The sequence below is a fragment of the Pezoporus occidentalis genome, unplaced genomic scaffold (assembly GCF_034315485.1).
Source record: "Pezoporus occidentalis ecotype Australia unplaced genomic scaffold, CSIRO_AGI_Poc_V1 ctg100, whole genome shotgun sequence".
In the NCBI taxonomy this organism is placed as follows: Eukaryota; Metazoa; Chordata; class Aves; order Psittaciformes; family Psittacidae; genus Pezoporus; species Pezoporus occidentalis.
The window spans coordinates 482892-505982 of record NW_026912780.1 but is presented as its reverse complement, the minus strand read 5'-3'; the positions used below and the strand labels follow the sequence as shown (position 1 = coordinate 505982).

The window sequence follows — 23091 nt, the reverse complement described above, 5'->3', positions numbered from 1 at the left end:
GAAAAATCCTATATTTTACCCCCTTTCCAGTTACTGGATTGAGGGTGGTATGTGGGAGAGCTTGACATTTAGTGGCTAGAGCTCAGAGGTGGGCTCAGAGCCACCTGCCCATCTTTCCAGAGGGATCCGGGGGCCTGAGAGCACTGAGTAAATCCCAGAGGCTATACAAAAGGGATAGCTATAGGGAGATACCTCCACATTTTCATGTTACTTTCCCATATTTCTCTGAAGGAAGAGTGATGCTTTTAGACAGTTGGGACTTTTAGAATTTGAGGACTGGATTTAAACAAGTCAGTCAAGTTGTTCAGGTCTTTAACATAAACTCAGCCAGTTGTACTTCATCCAAAGAAAGAATAAGGAGAGAAATTTTACACGGCAGGATAGGAGTAAACAGAAAACACAATACTGAAACGAATACAGTGGTTTAAAAAATTCTTCCAGCTAAAAACTCACTCACTCTGTTAGCTTATTTGAGACATTGCAAACCAATCAAAGTGGTATAGAAAATTAGATTTTCCATGTGTTCTTTAATGCTTTCCATAACAACGTGTAGCTGCTAAATCTCATGAATCATACATGAGAAAAGCGAAGATCTCTGAGCACAACTGAAAAGCACTGAGCCACAAACATAGGGAGATTTTGAGCTGGTGAAAGTTGTTCCTCGAGGTCAGTGTCCTTGTAGATGTGCAGAGCTGTCTCTGGTGCATGCATTGTGGGGCAGCAGCTTCAGCATGGAGGAAGCAGGCCCCAGTGCTTGTTTCTCCTCCTGCTGAAAGTACAGAGCTCTTTTGGGCTCTTCTGCTGGCACAGCCCCATGAAGTGAGCCTGCTGCTGCTTGAGAGCAAGATTTCCCAGCATGGGGGATGCAGACCTTTCCCAGGAAAGTTGTGCCCCTCCCTACCTGTATGAACAGATGCCAAACCAATCCCATTCTCTCCTAGTAGCAATTGCAACTCAGCGCTTCAGTCTTGCCTTGTCCCCTGTCGTGCAGCCATAGCCTCTCCCTTCATACAAAACTGCAGACAGGGAGGCACAGAAGAATTACACAGCAAATCTCAGCTCTACCTGGGAGGGCTAAGGCATCCCCAACCCTGCAGGTCAGGCTCTGTGAGATTTTGGCTAGGATCACCACTCCCTTAGCTCCTAGCTAGATTTAATCAAGCTGGAATGAAAGCCAGCTCAGCTGAGTTCAGTGCAATGTTAAATAGACTAAGATTTGACAAATGAACTCCCCTAACACACATTACTGGAGGGAAGTTAGTTCAGGGTACCTCCTATCCCTCCATACTGCTGAGGAGTACAGCATGGCAGAAATTTAGCAACTCCTTTGTGGCTTTTAAAGTTAATACAGCAAGTGCTTGGAGTGCATGGATTACATTACTGTCACTAGTAAAAAAAAAAAATAAAATAAAAAAATGCAGGAGATACATAAAAAAAAGCACAACATTTAGAAAATAAACATTTTGGAGAGAAAAACAATTCTTCTGTACCTCTGCTGTAGGCATCCTCCAGAAGCAGTCTTCCCAGCCCAAGTCTGCACTACGAAAAGGCATTATAGGCACCACCTGCCACAAATGCCTCCAGGTGGTATCAGGTTTTGTGTTGGCCTTCTGGGGAGGCCTTTTTGATGGATAATATGAAGAACAGAGTATAAAATATCTGCTGTTGAACTCTTTTCCACTTCAGCCAAATCATTACAGAGGTTGATCTAGCTTATGGGGATTGACTAAGCAAATAGTGGATGTAGGTTTAGCCAAGAAATTAATGTACCTGTAGGTGGAACACTGACCACAAAATGGAGTGTTAGCTTCCATGGTAGCTCTTAGACTATTCTGGGCTGAAGTTTGTTTTTTTTTCCTCTTATTGTCTGGTAGAAAGCAACTGCTTTTTAAATCACACTTGTTTAAAAAAAGAGTATATAGCCATTGCGCTTCATGTTGTGGTTTACAGGCACATAAGCACAAAACACTTTGTAAGCTTAGTCATTATTATACCTAATGATAAGCATTTAGGAATAGTTTATTAACATCTGGCAGCCATCAGCTTGCAAGTAATTTTAATACATCAATTCCAGAAAATTACTTTTTGATGCTAAATGGACACAAACATTATCATCTATAATTGAAGGAATTTTTCCCAAACATCTTCATTCTACATATATTACTTGCTTTCACTTTTTTTATGTGATTACTTTTAAATTCTTGTTGAGCACACACTTTATAAAGGAAATTAATGTAGGCTTCCTGTTATGAGCCAAAGGAAGTAAAAAACCCAAACAGATGGATACCTTAATGGGTATCTTCACAAATCCACATAATAATTTTTCATGTGGCCTTAATCAAGCGTGCATCTGCATTGTCTAGATCCTGCCTGCAGTTATACTACAGAGAATCTGGGTGACCGCGTATTTGATATTCACAGCAGCCCTGCAGAGAAGGACTTGGGGGTGTTGGTTGATGAGAAAATGAACATGAGCCAGCTTCAGTGTGCGCTTGCAGCCCAGAAAGCCAACCGCATCCTGGGAACAACCGTTCGGCCTGGGAACAGCGCTGATAAAACCAATGTCTTTAGTTACTGCTCAAATGTTTACTCTGACCAAGGACTTTGTGCGTCTCATGCTCTGCTAGGGAAGAGGGGAAGCCGGGAGGAAGTAGAGACAGGACACCTGACCCGAACTAACCAAAGAGGTATTCCATACCACAACATGTCATGCCCAGGATGTAAACTGAGAGTTACCCAGAAGGGCTAGTTTACTGCTCGGTTGGGCTAGGTATCAGTCGGGGGGTGCTGAGGTGTTGTATTCTCTTCCCTTGTTATTTCCCTTATCATTATTATTATTGGTGGTAGCAGTAGTGGTTTGTATTATACCTTAGTTACTGGACTGCTCTTATCTCAACCCATGGGAGTTACATTCTTTCACTACTCCTCCCCATCCCTCCGGGAGCGAGGGGACGAAGGGGAGGGGAGTGAGTGAACGAGCTGTGTGGCTGGGCTTAAACCACGACAGTTCTTTTTGGTGTCCAAGGTGGAGCACGAAGGGTTGAGATAATGACAGATCTGACCAGAGTGTGTCTAATCGTATTTGTGATAAGCATACATTGTTTCAGATTAATGGTCACTCTGCTGTCACAATGCTGATTTATTGGCTCTCAAAGTTGTTGCCCTTGATCTCACAGTTTCAGCATGTCGTACCTTACTTACAGCAGGTATTTGCTGTGTTAGTGTTTATCAAGTATGGGGCTTGGGCTAAGGTTCTTGTCTCACTGTGCTTTATGGCAATGGCTTGTAATACGGGCGGGCTCCAGCAGCAGGGCGGGACGGACGTGGCCGTGGACTTGTACCTGCCCGTCCGGCTGCTCTTCCCCAGCCTGGCCCTCGCCCTCGCCTCCGTCTTCGTAAGGCCGCGGGGAGCCGAGGGGGAGCGGCCCCGGGAGCCGGTGGCGTCCGAAGAGGCCCGGGAGAGCGGCCCCGGGGACCAAGCAGTGGCAGGAATGGGGCCGGAGGCCGCGAGGGGAGCAGCTGCCAGTGGAGGAGGTCGGGGCGGTCAAGGAGCGGAAGGAGGCAGCTGCTGAGCAGCGGGAGAAGGCAGCGGAGGAGCCCAGCCCCGCGGCAGCTGAGAGCATCCCCCGGCAGCCGCCAGCAGAACCCCGGGAGCCTTAGCCCCAGGAGGATGCGGAGAGCAAGATGCTGCCTTTGGGAGCCTCAGCCAGGTCCAGCCTCGGGCACCCGGGACAAGTGGAGGATGCAGGCGACCACGCAGCACTTTCCAGCAAGGCAGAGGAGGAAGATCTGGACTCAGAAAAAGAGAAGCTGGTGGTGGGAGAGCCGGCAAGCACAGCAGCTACTCCAGCCCCAGTGACAAGTGCAGCAGCATCGTTTGAGAGTTCTGAAGGTTTTGAATGGCCTTTGGGCACCCCTGGGACCTGCCTGCTGACTGTGATGGGGATCAGCATGTTGGCACACACAGAGACTGTGTTTTACCCACGACTATTTGGTCTGATCTCAAGAGTTAAGCAGACTCGGGTTTGGGTCTTGTCTAGGTTAGACAAAGATATAGGGGGACCAAGAGGTTTTCCCCAAGGCTGGACAATCACTAGTGGCAGGGTGTGTGGGACAGTATGGGCTAGTATCTAACCCACTGGGCCCTTCCAGTGCTTTGGAAGCGTCAGAGATGGAAGGCAGCTGTATGGAGTCCCCAGCAACAAGTTGCAGAAACTGCTGAAGGGGAAGGTGAATTATTTTGAGCTGGTGGGCCCATGGCACTTCAGGCCATCAGGGCAGAAATGCAATATAGAGATGGACTCATGATTGAGGGGTGGACTTAGCAATGGGCACCATTGCCCGGGTTATTCACAAGTGTGAACACTGCACACAGCCTCTCCTGCTCTAAAAGACTGTTACAAGAGATGGAACCTGACATCATGCACCGAATGGACTCAGCAGCTTTATAGGGATTGGTCCATGCACTAAGGAATGATCTCTCTCTCTCTCTCTCTCTGGATGTATATATATATATGTATATATATGAGGTAAGAGTGATGGTATATTGAAAATGTGGGATCTGAGCATGATGTGGAATAAGGGGTGGATGGATACTGTCCTGGGTTCAGCAGTAGCAGTCATTTTTCTCCTTCATAGTAGCTGGTGCAGCGCTGTGGTTTTGACTCTTGGCCTGGGAACAATGCTGATAACACCGATGTTTTCAGTTGTTGCTCAGTAATGTTTAGTCTGACCAAGGACTTTCTGAGTCTCATGCTCTGCCAGGGAGGAGGGGAAGCCAGAAGGAAGCAGAGACAGGACACCTGACCCAAACTAGCTGAAGAGGTATTCTATACCACAGCATGTCATGCCCAGGATGTAAACTGGGAGTTACCCAGAAGGGTTAGATCACTGCTCTGTTGGGTTGGGTATCAGTTGGTGAGTGGTATTGTATTCTCTTCCCTTGTTATTTCCCTTATCATTATTATTATTGGTGGTAGCAGTAGTGATCTGTGTTATACCTTAGTTACTGGACTGTTCTTATCTCAGCCTGTGGGAGTTACATTCTTTCAATTCTCCTGCCCATCCCTCTGGGAGCGTGGGGAGGAAGGGGGGGAGTGAGTGAATGAGCTGCGTGGCTGGGCTTAAACCATGACAGGCCCCTTAATAAAAATTGTTGTCCCCATGAGCACATGGCTAATCACACTGTTGTGATAGCCATACAGGCCAGCTGAAGAGCCTGCACGGCCATCCAGCGCTGGCTGCGTCTTTGTGGAAGGGAAATCCTTCCCAAAACTTGCAGCCCTGTTTGAGAATGAGGTATGTGATAGATGTTGGTACCAATAGTGGCAGCTTTTATTCATTCATTTATTGTAAGCAGATCTAGCAAGTTTGCTGAACAGGTCTGCAGAATTTGCTGAGAGTTGGCTATTTTGAGACACGCTCTTCTTTCTTTCCCATCTACTGTTCTTTCAAAGCCTCCTGCTCAGTTAAATGTATATACAATAATAATAATAATTAAAAAAAAAAAGCCCAACTACCAGTCAGCTGGACAAATATTATTTCTACGGATCCACTCTCAATCTGCCATGTTACATGTGGAGAGCAATAATGCTGTTACCAAATGTATATTTTACTTGATTTCAGAACCACATGTATTTTTAAGGTTCTCTATAGCCAATCTGCCAAGTTTAGCAGCTTCACTGCATTAGTTGTTTGAATTCCTTGAATAGTCCCTGGCACTGGTATAGGAAATATCACCAGCAATGGCAGAGCATGGTGAGGCTGGTGACCCATGGGCCATGCAAGGAGCAGGTCAGCTGGGGACAGCCCCAGTCCCAGGCATCAGGCACCTCCCTGGGGACGGGGACAGGGACAGGGACGGGGACAGGGATGGGATGGAGATGGAATGGGACATGGACCTGCAGATGGGCTTGGCTCAGCAGAGCCCCTGTCAGGTCAGACCTGCAGAGAACTGGAGACCAACCCTGCTGCAGCACTGTTGGGGCAAGGGCTGTCCTGGTCCTTTTATTTCTCCTTTGCAGATGTGTTCATGGAGCATGTGCTCATGAGATGAAGAGCTGCAAGAGGATATAAGTTGTTTTTTCATATTTATCCCAAGAAATCAGCAGAGAGCAATAGCCCAACGAAAAATTAAGTTAGTAGACCAGGAATATAGAAATTAAAAACCACACTTGTTTTCTTGAAATAAACACAAAGGGAAATGCTTCAAATGCTGATCATATATTTGTGATTTTAGAAAAAGATCTTTTAGATGCCAGGGTTTACATTGTAGTTTTACAAATGTGCTTTCTGGTGAGATTTTGTGCATCCTGTGTTTAATTGCGTTTTTAAAGGTCATAAATGGAATTGACTTCCTTTGAGTTTTGATTTTGCAAATTAATTCTCGATAGACATCACAGCTTCTGGTGTAATATCAATATTATTATCGTTTACATGCAATTATTCTCACAGTAGGTTCTAGTTAATTAATTCCTGAGAAGCTAATACTGTCAAAGCCACTTTGATTTTAATGATATCATTAGAAATAATTTTTTTACTTCTCTGTTTGTTATTTCACAGAACTAACTCCTTCACTTCACTTGTCCCGAGTTTGATCTGTGTTAGGGTGGTACAAATTCAATTTCTCTTCAGCAAACATCCCACAGGATTTTACTTGTAGTATAATAATGTTCAAGTATTTCACTGGTGATTAATCTAAGTTTTCCAGCATTTCAAGATCTCACTGAAAAAAGCTGTATGTTGGGGGTAAATACTCCCTTGATGAAAATACCCTGTCATCCAATGTAAATCCAGACTTATGCATTTTTCCCCCAGTTCTGCAATGCTGTATGTTGGAATAAATGTTGGCATCCCACAGTCCATTAGTTAGATTATGAAATTAGATGAGAAATTGTGTGTTAGTCACCAGGTAACGCACAACACACACATTTTTGCTTAACTTTCAGAGCACACATGTCTTCAAATCCTTTAAGATATCCACAGCTCTGATGCCAAGTCTTTTTAAATCACTGGGATATATTCTTGATCCTCCAAATCTGATTCAGAGCTTTAGGGAGAAGACTATGCAGGGCTTGACAGAAGTAAAAGTCACGCTGGTTTTTCTTCTTTCTTGTATCAGAACTGTCTGGGAAAATGAGTGCTTGCAAAATCTCTTGAATACATGGCTAGTCCTTAAGGGACTTTGCTTTGCTTCAGAGGCTGAGCAGAGACGTTATTCTTTGCTGATGGCTTTATATTACCAGTGTTAGAGTTCCTAATTCAGTTTTATTTTGAGAAAAGGAGGAAAAGGGGAGTTGGGGTTTGAAGAGAGAGAAAGAAATCGCAAGAAAACAAGAAAGCAATAAAGCAAGCAAACAAGCAAGACAGATAAAGACAGGGTAAGTATTTTTGACCATGGGAATACTTGTTCTCGTTTACTGGAAGTCTGAGCACAGGGAGAGCTCTGGCCAGAACTCGCCAGGTTATCACATCGCAGCAAGAATATTCTGGAAGAAGCAAGGTAGGGAAATAAACTGTGTTAACTAAGTTCATGCCCTTCAAGATCCTGTGTTCCTAACAGGGTGAAGGCCTCTAGCTTGCTCAGTACTGATTAAAAAGGAACAAGTTAGCAATCATGCTTTTTCTATACAAAAATTCCTATTGTCTTACATCCTGGAATCAGTAAACCCCAAAGGAGTGGGTTATTGTGCTGTATGCCAACATATAGTGACTAGCAGTGAAAATTTATGCTGTCTTCTAGGTCATTTTATTAGTAAATGTTTGGCTCAGCCTTTGGAGTTTGAATTACTGATTCCTTCCTTGTTTAAAAAGAATTATTTTCCCCTCCTTTGTCCTGTACCACTGTCTAAATCATCATGCCTGCAACATCACAGAGAAGCCAGTGCCAGTTAATGACAGAAAACTGCTGAGCAGAACCCAGTGAAGTCATTCTGCTCTGTCTTGGCTCTGCGAGCATAAAGTTTAAACTGTTTACATAAAAGCTGCCACAAAACCTGCAAAGCTCATCTCTGGCTTCAATTGTTTGCTTGTTTGTTTGTTTTACTTAAGGTATTATTTTTGTCAGATTCTGTCACAGTCCGAATGCATGCTTTAACTTACTTGTAGAAGTTTCATCCATATAAACACACCCACTTCCTATAAAGCCTTTTGTATCAGTTAATCACGTACTGTTAGTGGAGATCAAATCATGAATCTTGGGATTTGATGCCAGAAGAGACATCATTCTGGCCTCAGCACGTGTTTCAGAGGCTGAGAGTGGTACTGTGGTGCTCTGACAGGGCAGGCACTCTGGCACTTTATGGAAAGGCATCTCCTTGAGCTACAGGCTGATCCATAGGGAGTCTGCTATGCATTATAGCATTCTGCCAGAATACAGTTAAATTAAGATTGGTAATTGACTGCTTCAGAGTGCTGTTATAGAGGAGTCTGACTGAGGCATATGTATTGACATCTATAGATAAAAATCTCAACAGAGAGAATGATATATGATTTCATGAATATAATTTGCTAAACATGGATTCACAATACAAATAGCAGTTTAATGATGAGGTGTAAGAGGTGGATCAACAAAAGCCTCACCACACACAGCTTTGCCCTACAGCCCTGTGCACATCCCCATCCCACTTTGAATCACAGATACAGGTAAGTTAAGTTAGTAATATGAGCTGAGCTTTTGCAGAACCTACAGTAATCCTGAAGATTTTGAATGGGAAACTAAAAAAACCCCAACCTCTGGCTAGCACTAGCCCTGGGACACAGACACCTCTGCTGCCAAGTGGTTGCAAGGGGCTGTGGCGTGGTTTGGGGTGCACCAGCTGAAAACCTGTCCTGGGAGAATTGCCGTCCAGAGACAGTCTAATGGGTGGTTTGCATACAACAGCCCTGGTGTGGATAGTGCGAGGTTTTAGGAGCATGGAAACATCTTTTGGTTCCATCAGTGGAAATCAGCCACTGTGTTCCATGAGTGCTACCGTGCTGCAGGTGCTGCAGAGTGGCTGCTCACAGGGAGCTGCCTGGACAGGATAAATCCCATGAGCTGAATGCCTCTGAGAACTTTGTGCTTTCATATCTTTCTCCCTGTGAGAATCAGAAATGAACATCACCATGCAGCTAACCTGGTTATTGGCATGGGGGCCCAAGGTGCCAACACCGTGTGCTCCCAAAGCCTGCTCACTTCAGGGCTTGCCAGTGAGGGGAATGCTGTCTGCTCAGCTCAGCTTCTGGCTGTTGAAATCCTCCCCATTCATGTGATGTAGGCCTTAATTCCAGAAAATATTTGCTTCTCTCCTTTAATTGGGGTGCAAGGAAAATTCAGTATCTTGTGCTGAATGCATCATTTCTGAGTCCATGGTGCCATTCCCATGGCTAACCAGAGGCTTGGTTCTTTGGGGACAACCACCACACTTGCCTGGGTGCCCTCCACTGCCCTGGGGCCATGCCAACCTGGTATTTTCCAATGACTTAAACACTGGCCTGCAGCCAGTTAAGTCCTCTTTGTTCTGTCCATCCCTAGTGACTGCAGCATATGCCCACCCAGAGCTGTGTGCCCACTTGGAACATCAGTAAGGGTCTGAATATGGCTGGGAGCAGCCAGTGGAGAACAGGTAGGCTGGTGCTGGACCATCTCAGTGCGAGAAACATTTTGCTGTGCGCTGCTTTCAGCAGTTGTCAAGTATGGAGGTGACATTATGTAAGTAGCTGCACCATGACAGCCATCTAGAGGAGATGATGCCGAGTCAGTATCTTTGTATTCTCTGTTTAGATTTGCCTTTTTACCAGTGGCTGATATGTCTGCTGTCTTCTGTGGGAGAGAAAGAAACAATTTTGTACCTTTCAGTGAAGCAGACGGTGGCTGTGACAACACAGTAAAGGCCAAAATCATCAAGTTTTAAAGAGACGATTAGACTCCTTAAATATATAAATATAGACCAGTAAAATGCATTCATCAGTGTGCATTAAGGGTTGCCTGTTTAAGTTACCAGCTAACTCATGAGTTTTCTAAGTGTTTGGGAAATAAAAATTGGTGTAATTTCCATTGTCATCCATATTAATCAAGAGAATGTACCAGAGTCAAGATCAATTAAAGTGAAGAAAACAATTTTCATGTGTCTTTTCATTACACCCTTTAGAGCAAACTTGGTTAATTGGCACCCAGGTAAAAGCAAAACATGTTAGCCTGTCAAGAAAAGACAAGACAGTACTATTTCTGTTTGAGGTGTGGACATTATTTCCCCTTCATGTGGACTTTAATGCTTTCGGTTCTTTCTTCTGCTTCTGGAAATATGAATAATGTTAAAATGAGAAAGCACAAGGAATTAGTGGTAGAAAAGCTAAAGAAAAATGTATCATCTCTAGAAGAAACAGACGGGGCAATCTTCCCTTGCAAGACCCCACTGTTATGTGCAGAAGGCAGGTGGATCCTGTATAGTGCTGATGCCCTAACACTGTGAAAAGATTCTGGTGGATGACCTGTGTAAGGACGGAGCATATACAAGTGCTAGAAGTGACTGAAATTCATTCTGCTGCCAAAGGAATATTCTTTGCTCATAATGTCATAATCTGAAAGATAGCCATTTCCGTGATGCATTTAACAAAATCTCCAAACAATAGCATTTGGAACTATTTCAAGACCTTTCCTGGAATGTATTTGGGTATTACCTGATTTCTGCTATTTTAATTCCTGTAGGAAATGCAGCTTAAAGCAAAGTAAGGTAGATCAAGACTGGAAGATCTGGTCTTCAGGCAGATATCTAATATTTAAAGGCATATTCTTTATCATCTTCTGTAGATAGAGGCTCTGAAGTCTGGAAAGAAAGAAGTTTCACAATCAAAACCAAGCTGTTCTTTAAGGGGTAGAAATAGTGAACATTTTCTCCTGCGGGTTTATGTTCCATGCCCCATTCTTCTCCTGTTACTGCAAAGATCTCGGATTCTGTTTCCTGCAATGCCACGTGCTCAGGCCTCCTCCAGCCAATACTTGTCCCATGCTGTCCAGCCCCTGGATAAGGCAAGAGCAAGGCAAGCTGCACCTGGCTTTGTGGTGCTTGCTGGTTGGGCATCTGGCAGGGCAAACAGAACAGGTAAGACCAGTGACCATGTTGCAGTCACCTTCTGTGCAAATTCCTAATTGAAATCTCTACCTTCTACTCAGACTATGATGTCCTTCAGGATAAGAGCTGTTGAGTTTTTCTGCCATCTCCCAACAGGTCTGAAATGATTAGCAGAGAACTGGCAGACAGACTCAAACCCTTATTTCTCTCAGAGGTCAAGATAAAAATAGAAAACATACCTAATCAAAGTAGTGACCCTCTCCTCCTCCCCAGGACTAAGCCTGATCCCAATTGAATCAACAGTCTTTCAGGAGCAGGGCACAAGGGAAACTCTCATTGACTCTTCGTATCTGGTATGTCTGAAGACAAATGAAACCAAGTTCTGCAATACAGCCGTCAGCTTCACCAACTTCTTATGTGCCACATTTTGCGCACTTTAGGGCCTGAATGTGACCCTCAAAGGCAGGCAGTATCTCAGTTATACTTGAACTCACCTCTTGAAATTATTACTCTTCCGGTTGTCTCCCTCATTCCACTGTGGGAGGAATAAGTGAGCAGCTGTGTGGGGTTTAGCTGCCGCCTGGGGCTAAACCATGAGGAGTATCTACTGGAGAAGAAAATATTAGCCCAAAAAATACTCTGCTTGGTTAACTCTTGCTTCCAAAAATGCTGAAAATCTCTCAGGGCACTCTCTGTCACTGATGTTCGGAAAATCTTTCTATCTATATCACCAATAATCAAAGCAAAGGGTAAGCTACCCTTACCACACAAAAGTTCTTTAACCTCAGCAAAATTCACAAGAAGGCAAGGCAGGAATACACAGGACCTCATCGCATCCACACCTTTACTGTCACAGACTACCACATGACTGTAATGAAATTAGAAAGCTCCAATTCAAAAGACAGTTATTATATTTTGAGTAACATTAATACATTTATTTAATTGTAATTTACTTTTCATTCATAAAAAGGACAAAGCACGGTCCTGCTCTACTCATTTGAAAAAAAAAAAAAAAGATAAAAAGTAACTAAAAAACCAGTTCAATATTCATCAGTATCAAATAATAGTAATATCAATTTTCCTGAAATATAAAGAAACAACAAATATGTCTATCTATATAAACTTTAATTAAGAACCTTGCGTTTTAAAGCAGATGATACATTAGTTAGTTTTCCTTGACAACCATTTGAAACTGAAGGTCCCAGTCAAGTCTGCAGAATTATGTGAAACAGAAAAATCTCCAACTATCTGATCAGTATGTGAGACCTACCTCATCTGTGTTGCTGATTTAAAAAAAGAAGTGGCTTTCCGTCCCAGGTCATTTCCATGCAGAAACTGAACAGTTTTGCTTTTTACACCATGTAGTAGAAAAGTAAAAGGCAATCATGCATTTGGCAAAAGATTTAGTTGTGGTTGTAGATTATATAAAAATGAGTCACACTGCAAAAGAACCAAACCAAATGAAACACAATAAACCACATTTTTTTTTTGTACAGAAGGCTTACAGCGTATTAGTTTCTTATGTATGAAGACAGCTCATTACTCTTTCAAACAATTATACAATTTATGAAACTCAGTAGTGTTTGACACTTTGACATTCCTCTATAGGGAAGTTACCACTTTCACCTATTTAAAAAATTTTCATCTTGTAACAAATAGTTAAAATTAAACTAAAACAGTATTATTGATATTTCTTAATGAAGACTCTACACTTTTACATGTAAATATATAGTACAAAATTATACAAATTAAAGAAGGGGGTGTAAATTATTAATAGATCTATTCTTGCTTCATGTAAATATTATTACGGACCTCTACAGCATCAGTTCTAAAAAGATAAAATCTATTTCTAAGTAGCTAGCAAGGTTGTGCTAATAAAATATGATTCAAAGCTTATAATTCTTGAAGCATCGGACATTGCACTATTACTTGAGCCAGCTGATTCAATATCACCGTGTTTCTTCAACATTCACACTCAAACTAATTCCCAGCACACCGTGGAAAATGAAAGGAATATGCATTTCTTTAACAACTTAAAAAAATCCAAACAAACCAATGAAAAACCCAACACTGAAACACTCTAGACACAGTCAGAACAAAAACATTCGCTGTCTCTAAGAGTTCCCATTTTGCAAAGGCCATAGTAAACATTTAACTTCAACTAACAGTTCAGATCTGACTTTCATGTACTAACACACAGTTGGATCATTCAATACTCTATCAAATAGGGAAACAGTCTCAGAACTTTAAAACTCTTATTTACAATGCTATGAACATTAGAATAATATCAAGTGAAAAAGCACATAATTCTCCCAAATGTCCGCCTTCATTACAGGAAGGTAACACCTGGTGTCTGCAGCATAAAAACGTAAATATAATTATTTTTTTTTTTACTGTGCTACTCTGTTTTTGCCATTTATTGTATATCTTTCTCTTTTTTTTATATTTTAAAACTTTTCACTTTAAAAAATAACATACGTTTCCTATCATTTCGTGGTCCACTTGGCTGATCTTAACATGGACTCCATCTCCAAACGTCTAAGTGTTATATTGCTATGTTAATAATACTAGTAATAATATTAACTCAAAACCAATACATTGTGCTGCTTCCCTGAAAGCTGACATTTGACTCCTAAAATCAGCAATAATGTCCATAATGGAATTTTTCAACAGGTTTGTTTTAAAAAAAGAATATGGTAAATCCTGTGTCAGTGAAGCACATGTAAATTCCTTTAAGCTGAACATGCTATGCACGTCTTGGGTCTTCTGAAGATATTTAAAATAAAAAAATCCTTGTTACTGACTTTTATTTCATTCTTCAAATTCTATCCAACAGCCTCAAGAAATACAGCTCTAAAAAAATTAAATGTTTTTGCTTTGACTGTCTCTCAAAAAACCAGTAATCCCAATAAATGATGATGGGGCCATTCAAAAATATGCAGCACACAAAACATATAAGATAGTACAGACAGACGTAGTACTCTTACATTTATCACATACAATCAACATTTCAATCTCTATTATATTTCACAATTTGTTATTCAAGTTAAAGCACCTACGTATGGTGATTTTACTTTCACTGTACAGCCTATGTTATTGGGTTTTAACATTGTAACTTGCCCCATTTGACCAAATCATGCAACTGTCACAGATCAGCATAAGTGTTTTATAAGGCATATTGGAACAAGTTAAAAAGATTTCTTAGCCTTTCAAAAGTTGATTTACTTCATGAAGGAGTTCCTGGATGCCTCAGTCCTCTTAAAGTTCATAGGAAATTGGTAGGGTAATTTATTTTAAAGGGTAATTTATTTGGCTTAGGATGGTGCCACAGGAATCAAAAAGTCATGGTCCTCATCTTCAAAGGGAGTCCTTTGTGTTAGGTGGAGGACAAGGTAAATCCAGCTACATTCAGAATCCCGAGCAGGCAAGGACACCCAGGGTAGGCACCACCAGGACCAGAAGCAGAGTTGGTACTCCAGCAGTGGCACCTGCACATTGAACAGATAACAACATGGTTTTGGTCTTACTTCAGCATTACTTGGTGGAGGAACAACCCTGGATGAGAGAAGAACGCAAGGTTCGATGACTGGAAAACCAGCTGGTGTATCTCAGCACAGCCCCTACCTGCATGGATAATCTGGAATGGACAAAGAGGCTTGCTAGAGTACAGTGGAGGAGTCACTCTTTTGTTCTACAAGAGCTGTTTATGCAGCATGTTTAAACAAGCCCCAAAGCCATTCAGAACACACAGTGTATTTTGATTTTGCTGGTCCAAAAAGCCAGGAGGTTATAGGAGGAGGTAAAAGGTCAAAATAAATATTTAAACATCTGAAAACAAAATTAATGGAGTCTTTGAAATGTGATGAAGCAAAGAGACACCTTTGGAAATGTTAATGTTCATATGATCAGCAATAATCTGAAAGATGTCAAAGAGGTTGGTCCGTTTGTTTACCTGCCAGATTACAAAGTCCAGATGGCTGACTTCTAGCAGCGTGGCATTTACATCTGCTACAGTCACAAAGGTCTTTCTTAAACCAATATTTTAAGACAAAAAATATTAATCAACAGCTTACCAAGTTTACACAACTCTTTCTGGCAAACAGACATAAGGATTGATATTATGTTAAATGGCTTGTGTTGCCATGGTCCAGCTCCCTGTTAAGAAGCATCTACATGAGAAAATAACCCAGCCGAACTGTGCCTTGATGCTGGTCTTGGAGATGGGCCAAAGGAGCTGGAGAACAGGCAGTTTTTTCACCCCAGACAGGCTCATCTAGGTCAGGATGATAGCACGTAGGTGGGCAGCATGGGACCCAGCTTACTGCTCGTTTTGCTGCTGAACCCAGGCTAAGGACAGAAGTGCTTGTACCTAGTGCTGACAGTCCCAAGGAGCTACTGGAACCATCCCACTGGACACCTCTCCAGCAAATGTTCTTCTGAATGAGGAAGAAAGATACTGAAAATGCAGCACACTAACCAAATGGCTCAGATTTCAGCAGCAGCAGATCTGACAGGCACTGCCTCTTAATCCATGAATTAACTTCTATGCAGAACTCATCAGGGGTATATTCAGAAGACAGCCTCCAAGACAGAGACAACTATTCCCTTTCCTCTTTCTACCACAGAAAGTTAAAATAAAACATTTTTACATGCTCCTGGTTTCTCACCAGGGAGAAAGTCCACAACATCTGCCACGAAGCCAGAATTTTAGAGCTTTTCACAGAATCTGTTTTTGATTTCAGCCATATTCCTCTTATTCTCCCCCTTCTTTCTAGGTCCACCACCCTACTCCTCCTGACTCTGGTCCTTGCTCAAGTCCCTGTGTGGCTCCACTCTTTGCCCTGTCACACACTAAGCTTCACCCCTTTTCTCTTGTTTCTGATTGTCTCTTCTCTGCTCCCATTCCCATCTTTTCCACGACTGCTGTAGGGATGCTTTCTGAAGTCAAAATTTCTTCCTAAGCTCTTTCTGATATCCAAGCACTTGAAGAAACAAGGCAAGAGACCTACCAATCCTTCTTCATCAGCTCAATTAAGTTGTAAAAAGTACACTGCCGTGAATAGTACATTTTTCCACAGGAAGCAGTATATCCACCTCAGTGAAAGCTAAAATTAAGGAAAAAATTGGATGATTGCTATGGGATGTATCCATAAACAGAGGAATTTGATGCTTAAAATGAACAGGAATGTATGAATGTATTTTCTCATACATAACAACTGCACATAATGGCAACCGTGAAAGTATGGGGGTATATTTATCTGTACTTTTTAGTGATTTATAAAACACATGAATATTTTCTGTAGCCTGTATCCCTAAATATCAAAGTAGTGGTTCTAAGTCAATGAATAATAGCCATAGGAAAAAAAAACAAACAACCAATAACGAGATAGATTTCATAATTAAGAATACCTACAGAAAATGTATTCTGCCTTTGTCAGACCAGGATAATGCAGTTGGAAAGGCATAACTAAATTCATATTTTGAATGCCTCTAATGAAGGAAAACATGAAAAGTTTGCTGAGTGAAGTTGAGTGATGAGCAAGTATGAGGACATTTCTATTTGCATGTAACTATTCTACAAAGAGAAAGGCATAATAAATCTTCTCCTGAGATGTGCTTGCTGGCTCCAGAATTAGTAGTTAGCAATTCAGCCCTTTACAGCAGTTCCTTACAAGGTATAAGCACTGTTGCAGATATATGTATAACAGCTTTCTGCAGTGAAGCAAATCCTACCTTTAGACAGGTAGGTGCTGTTAATGTGCTGTCACACATTAACAGAACATTAGGAGGATAAAAGCACCTTAAATATATCATCTCTTCTTTTTTCTTGTTAGATTACCCACCTCCTTGTTAGATTACCATGTCAGGAACCATACTTTATTGGAAACACCATTCCCTAGTGCATGACAGCTGGTACACTCCTGCAGCTCATAAATGGAAATTAATGTAAGTTTTGCCTGAGTACAGACTACAAGATTTAATTCTGTGCAGTGATCTGTCAGTTTTAACAATCTTTAAAAACTAGAGAAACGCCAGATAAAGACTTAATGAATATGTACAAATAAACATGTGGACATAAATTAAAACAGAAGGATTATTAAGCTCCTTCTGAAGTCTGGCCAGGTATGAGATGGATTCTCTCCTCAACCAGCATCTTGCATATTCAATTGCAAACTGCAGTCATAAAAGTCAAGGCCAAAACCAAATCAGTATGACATGACCTGACTACCACTCACTCTAACACACCATAAGTAGACTTCATATCAAGAGTCCTCATTTCTTTCAAATAAACAGGGAAAAACACCTTGAAGTTGGTTGTTTTGTTTTTTACAACAGCCCCGAGCAAAAGTTGTGGAACCTTGCAGTATTCCCATGGAGACCTTAACTATTGTCTGCTGTAGAGTTCCTGTAGTTGATGTTTTTAAGCCTAGGACTAAACTACCTACAGAAAAAATATACCCAGAATGTAGCTTAAAATAAAATGCCTAACTTTTTACCTGTCTCCTATTCTCAGCAGCCTTTCTGAAAAGTAGTTGCTTATCTGAATAATTAAAGAGAACAACTGCTGGACAGGTTTTCTTTCACCAAGATCTTTACATATCACAGGAACTCCTGGTAAAGTCCCACTAATCCACAGCTTTCTATTTTTATTTTAAATTCTGTGTTGCCACCTCAATCCTGCAAAGTCCAGGATGAAATCTTTTACTTCTGAATGGAGATCTTAGGTTTTACTGACATCTTGAGCAGTATGCAACAGTCTTCCAATTATACTCAAAAGAAATGAAATCAATTTAATGCCTAAATGAAACAGGCATTAAAACAGGTCAAACTTTGATGTATTTCCCAAGCCTTTGTGACAATTTCTTACATCATTATTTTCTTTAAATATTACCTATCTTTGAGATATGACATTTTTGGCCCTTTCTCCAACATCAGTATGTTTTTATAATGGATTTAAAAAAAAAAATAAAAGGCCTGTTTAGAAATCTTACTTTCATCACATCTGTGAACCAGGAAATTAGTTACTGGTCATCTGTGAAGCTGTCTTACATGAATAACTTCTCTTTTTCAGTGGAAGTGTTTTCCTTGCCAACATACATAAACTACAAGCTATTCCTCTGCTAATCATGAACTGATCCTCTTGTGATAAAACTCTTTCTCTGCTGTTGTTGTCAGAAAAGGTAGTTCAACAATTAATTTGTATTAAATTACATCAGTTTTCTTAATTTCCAGGTACTGAACAGCAAGGGGGATGTCTACACGACTGTTCTAGTTTGATGAGGAGTGTGTTTTTAAAGTGAGTATCTCAGCTGTCCCCTTTATTGGGGTTTATTTTGCACTGTAGAACTGTCTTGGGATACCCTGTGCAGGACTGGATTAGAGGCAGTGCTGAGTAAAACCTGACATGAGCATACAGCGGGGTGCTGGATCCTCAATGCTGCTGTTTCCCTCTACAGATCCACTCCTCTTGTGCTGCACAAGTTGTTCAGGAAGATGCAGTCTAGCTATCTGCATGATACAGTCACTGCAATTATACACTGCATGATGCAAGTACATACATTTCATAAGAGGAAGGAAAAGAGAAGTTTTTCTTACTAAGACTGGTATTTTATATGAGTCATAAAGGGTTTAAGTTTGTAAAGTAAATTTAGTTAGAAAATTAGTCTTTTTGTCTGCTTTGCAAAATAGATTTTCTTTTTTCTGAAAGAATGGGAAATTCCTACATATTTTCCCATAAATAATACTCTCCTTTTGGTCCAGGATCCAAGGACTGATCTTTCATCAAGGCTGTCTGTTTTTATACCTCTCTTTTTTACTTTAAGAAAGGTAAATTCAAAGTCTTCTCATACTTTCTTTCTCTTTACTTCTAAGATTGTCCACATTTCTGGGAAAAAAAATAGGCCACCTGAATGAAGAAAAAGGGATTTTTGCCTGTTCCATTTGTTTGTTTATATAGCATCTATTAGGCTTCATTAATATTTGTTTTCTGAGTGTTTTCATATTTACCCACATAAGAAAGAAAAGCAGGAAGGGAGGAAATGTAATTTCTTCAGGTTAAACTAAATTTTATTAAAGAAGTGGGTGGGTTTGTAGTTCTGTCAACTGGCTTCTGAAAAGAAATTCCACCTATCCCAGCTGGAAATACTGTGTTCATGAAAGACTACTGCAAAAAAAATAGGTAGTATCAGCTGACATGATTCAAATTCTGATATCCTTATTCATGGTAAATGGAAAATAACTGAACTATTTAGAATATGCTTATCTTGCATCACTGGCACCATTGTTAAGTTATGGGTCCAACTTTCCCTTGTCTAGGAATACCTTTGGGCACGTGGAAATTTTCCTCTTGCCTATGACACAAACCTTTCAAGAAGGGCACTATAGAGTAATTCACAACCTTGTGAATTACTGTTTTGCAGCAGAGTAGATGTACGAGATGCAATGCTGCCTATGCATCTGCCCATGCTTTGCGCTGTGTTAAGGTTTTCTGTGCATCTGCGGAACAGCTTTAAAACTATTATAAGGAAATAAGAGAGAACATTTAAAACATATTTGAAGTGCTGCTGATGGTCTGGGTGGTTTGTCCACCCCATGGTGCTCATCTCTCTTCTCCTCCTTGAAAACCCATTTGCCAGAGTCAAGTTAACAGTTTGGTTTGTTCTCACAATGGCACCTGATGTGTTGGCAGTGCGGTCAGGCAGCAACAGGGGCTTCTTCCATTCACTCTGGCCTTGCTACAGAACTGCACTGCCAAAATGAACAGGTGTCTTGGATTCTGAGGAAAATGAGACAGTTTTCAGCTGGGGGGGTATTATTTGTCTGTAATAAATGTAGATTATTTCTCAGATACCTCTTCCCCTTCACACCTATGAATGTCCATTACACATTCATTAGCATGGAGAGTTATATAGAAGACCACAGGTAATACTTTGAAATGCACTCTTTTAAAGCAGTATACTCAAGAAATAATAGCAAGAATACCTTTGGAGGTCCTCCTGTGACCCAGGCAACAGTTGCAGTTGTACTTCACATGAACTTAGTGAGTTTCAGGATCACTTATATTTTACAGTGAAAGTAAAATATATGGCACTAGTCTTTATAGGCAAGAAAATTTCTACATCGAAGTCCTTTAAGTATTTTGAAAAAGGGACAGAGCATTTCAGTATGTAACAAAATGCACCATTTAATATATATAGACAGCAAAAAGTATTTGGTGTGGTCACTGGCACTTTAAATGTAAGTTCAAGATAGTAAATATGTGATTTTATCTTCTCTTTTTATCTGTAGCATGTAAATCTATTTGTATGGGAATAAAAGACTGCAAAATAATGACAATGCAAACTGTACTGTTCACAGGAGTACAACATGCCTGGCTGTATCTGGTTGTACCTCTGGGGCTGTCTAGTCTGCCTTCCCACTCACATCATGACAGTCGCCAACATTGGATGTCGTCAGCCGCAGCTTTGCCTAGTTGAGTCCCAGGAATCTCCACAGATTAAAACCTCACAGCCTCTGAGTAACCTGCTCCAGTGCTGCACTACCCTCTGAGGATGTTATTCCTAATGTCTGGACTGAACGTACCAGATTGCAGTTTCTGGCCACTGCCCTATATTGTATCATCTGCCATTACCAAGACTTCAGACCCATCCTCTTTGTAACTGCTCTTTCTACAGTTATGTGCTTCTGTCAGCTTGTCCCTCTGCACCACACAAAACCTTGGTGTTTATTAAAGGAACTAAACTCTTTGATACTCCCTTAATACTATATTAAGGAGCTGTGCACCTTTCTTACTACCAAAGAGTGTTTCTGAAGTTCCTTGGACTTTGCCACTGAAGTAACTAGAAAACTATCACTGCTGCCTTTGTCAGAGAATCACTGGGTCTTGTTCTCTTAAGAGAGGTTTCATCAAAAGGTGTGTTACAGCAGACGTCTAACCTAGGTCTTCTGAATCACTCTCCTTGCTAAGGAGTCTGGCTAGGTTAGATGCATAAAACTGAGAGGTGTGAGTACACCACCACTCCAGGCATCCATAAAAGTAAGAGAGGTTGTTAATCACTAAACTGAAAAATACTGTAAGGATTTGAATAAGGCAGTTCCACATCTTGCTATTGAAAATTAAAACACATAAGAATTGTCACGACTAGAAAGTATTCCCTTCTTCATGTCTAGATTAGTAAGGGGAAAAAATTAATGAGATGTGTCTTCCAAAGATTATTTTAAATCACTCTAAACCCTACTTGGCTGGCTTTGATTCCTCAAAGCAATTAAAAATACTGTATAAATATAGTTCAATAGCTAAATGTCCTACCAAGAGGTGTAAACAGAATATGCATTTGTATTAAAATAAATCACTATACATCAAAGGAATTACACTATTAAAGCAAAGTACTAATCTTGGCATTCACTCTATGAGCTATGTGAGTTTTTCTGTAATATTGTTTTTTGCTATGTTGCTACACTTAGCATAAGGGAATTAAATAAATATCTTCTGGATTTTTTCCATCTTCTTATAATAGTAGAGTACAATGTATATAAAATACCAAGCATTTTGTTTCATAAAAGGGAAGGAGTATAGTGTTCCTATGTTGGTGTAAAAAAAACCTGAAAGTACCTGTGTGATATATCTCAATGACTGGATAAATTGATGAAGCAGTTCAGCCAAACTGAACTTCAATGTCAGACCTTTAATTCATTGATGAATGGATGGTCCTACTGAAACAGTGGAAATGAAAAGCTTGCTGAATATTAAAAGAGTTGTTTCTGACTGCAGAGTTCACCAGCATTTCTTCTTCCCCTTAAACATTTTAAAAGTCAGTCACTGTCTGGTAGGTAACATCCAAATTGCTGAAAACAGAAGAGAAAGTACTTAAGGGTCTTGGAAGGACTAATCCTTTGTCCATCAAGTAAATATTGTTCAGGCATTCCTTAGTAGCTTCCTGAAGCTGGGAGCGTAGGGCCAGCTTTAGTGAGGACTTTGGTCTGTAACAGATGCATGGAAAGACAAAAAAACACAAACCAGTGGCATTCAGAATATGATTTTCCTCTTAGATTCTTTCTCACTTGTGTCAAAGTAGCTCCTGAGCCACTTTGTAGCTTCTGTTCATTTCGAAGGCACTGCAGAGTTCTCATGCCTTCACATGACTGTGCAATAGCCGTCAGTGGGGATTTTGCAGGCAGTTCTGAAGCTCACACAAACAGGCAGGTGGAAAGCCAGACTGAAGATAAAAGCAGGAGGAAGTTACACAGTCCCTTTCAAGGCAGTGGACATTTTTTCTGATGTATAGCAGCTACGGATTCCTGTCTTGTCAGTATTCTCTGATAACGAGTAACCTATCCTGATCTTGTCTTCTGTAATATTGTTCTCTTAAAGCTCACTTGTGCTCTAAATCCATGTGTACACACATCCAATTTGTAGCTATAAAGCCTGTCAACCATTACAGCACAGCTTAGTGATGAGCCTTATGGCTAAAAATGAAATTTTGTTGTATTCCCACTTTGTGTGCATCCAGGCTTTCCCTTATAAATAAACATAAATGACAAAACAGCATCAGGATCATCATAGGATAATGCCAAGAAAATGTAAATAGATATGAAAACATTTCTGCAGTCTGTCCTACTGTAGAGTTTGAATACATGAAAGAGAAGAAATCAAAATTAAGGAGAATATGCCTTTTCAAGGAAATGCTTGCTCTAGCACTAAATATGTTGTAATGCATGGAATTGTCAAACCTGTGGTACTGGAAGGAAGCAGTACAAATAAATTAGAACTGTGATGAAATGAAATGTGATGATGAAGGAAAATCAAGAGAAATACCAGAGAACTGAATATGTTGTTTTAGGCAGATTTATGCACCAGGTTGGAGGGTATTCTGACTATTTCTACTTAATTTATGAGCCATGAGACACAGAAAATGGATTGTGAACAATACTGTTCTTTTAGAGAAAAGCTCTTTTGAAATACATTTCCATGTATTTTTAGTTTAGAAGCTTTCTGCTACTTTCTTGTCACAGATGCCTAATCAGTTCCAAGACCAGTAAC

General features: G+C 40.7%; 1 protein-coding gene across 1 annotated transcript in view; it reads right to left on the bottom strand.

The window, feature by feature from the left end:
- Nucleotides 1-12159: 12159 nt before the first annotated feature.
- CNTN1 (contactin 1) overlaps nucleotides 12160-23091 on the bottom strand; it is a 246688-nt gene continuing 235756 nt past the window's right edge. The window contains exon 25 of the mRNA XM_062612293.1: nucleotides 12160-14539. Within this exon, the coding sequence (XP_062468277.1) occupies nucleotides 14460-14539 (80 nt within the window). The 3' untranslated portion in view covers nucleotides 12160-14459. The remainder of the gene's footprint in view (nucleotides 14540-23091) is intronic.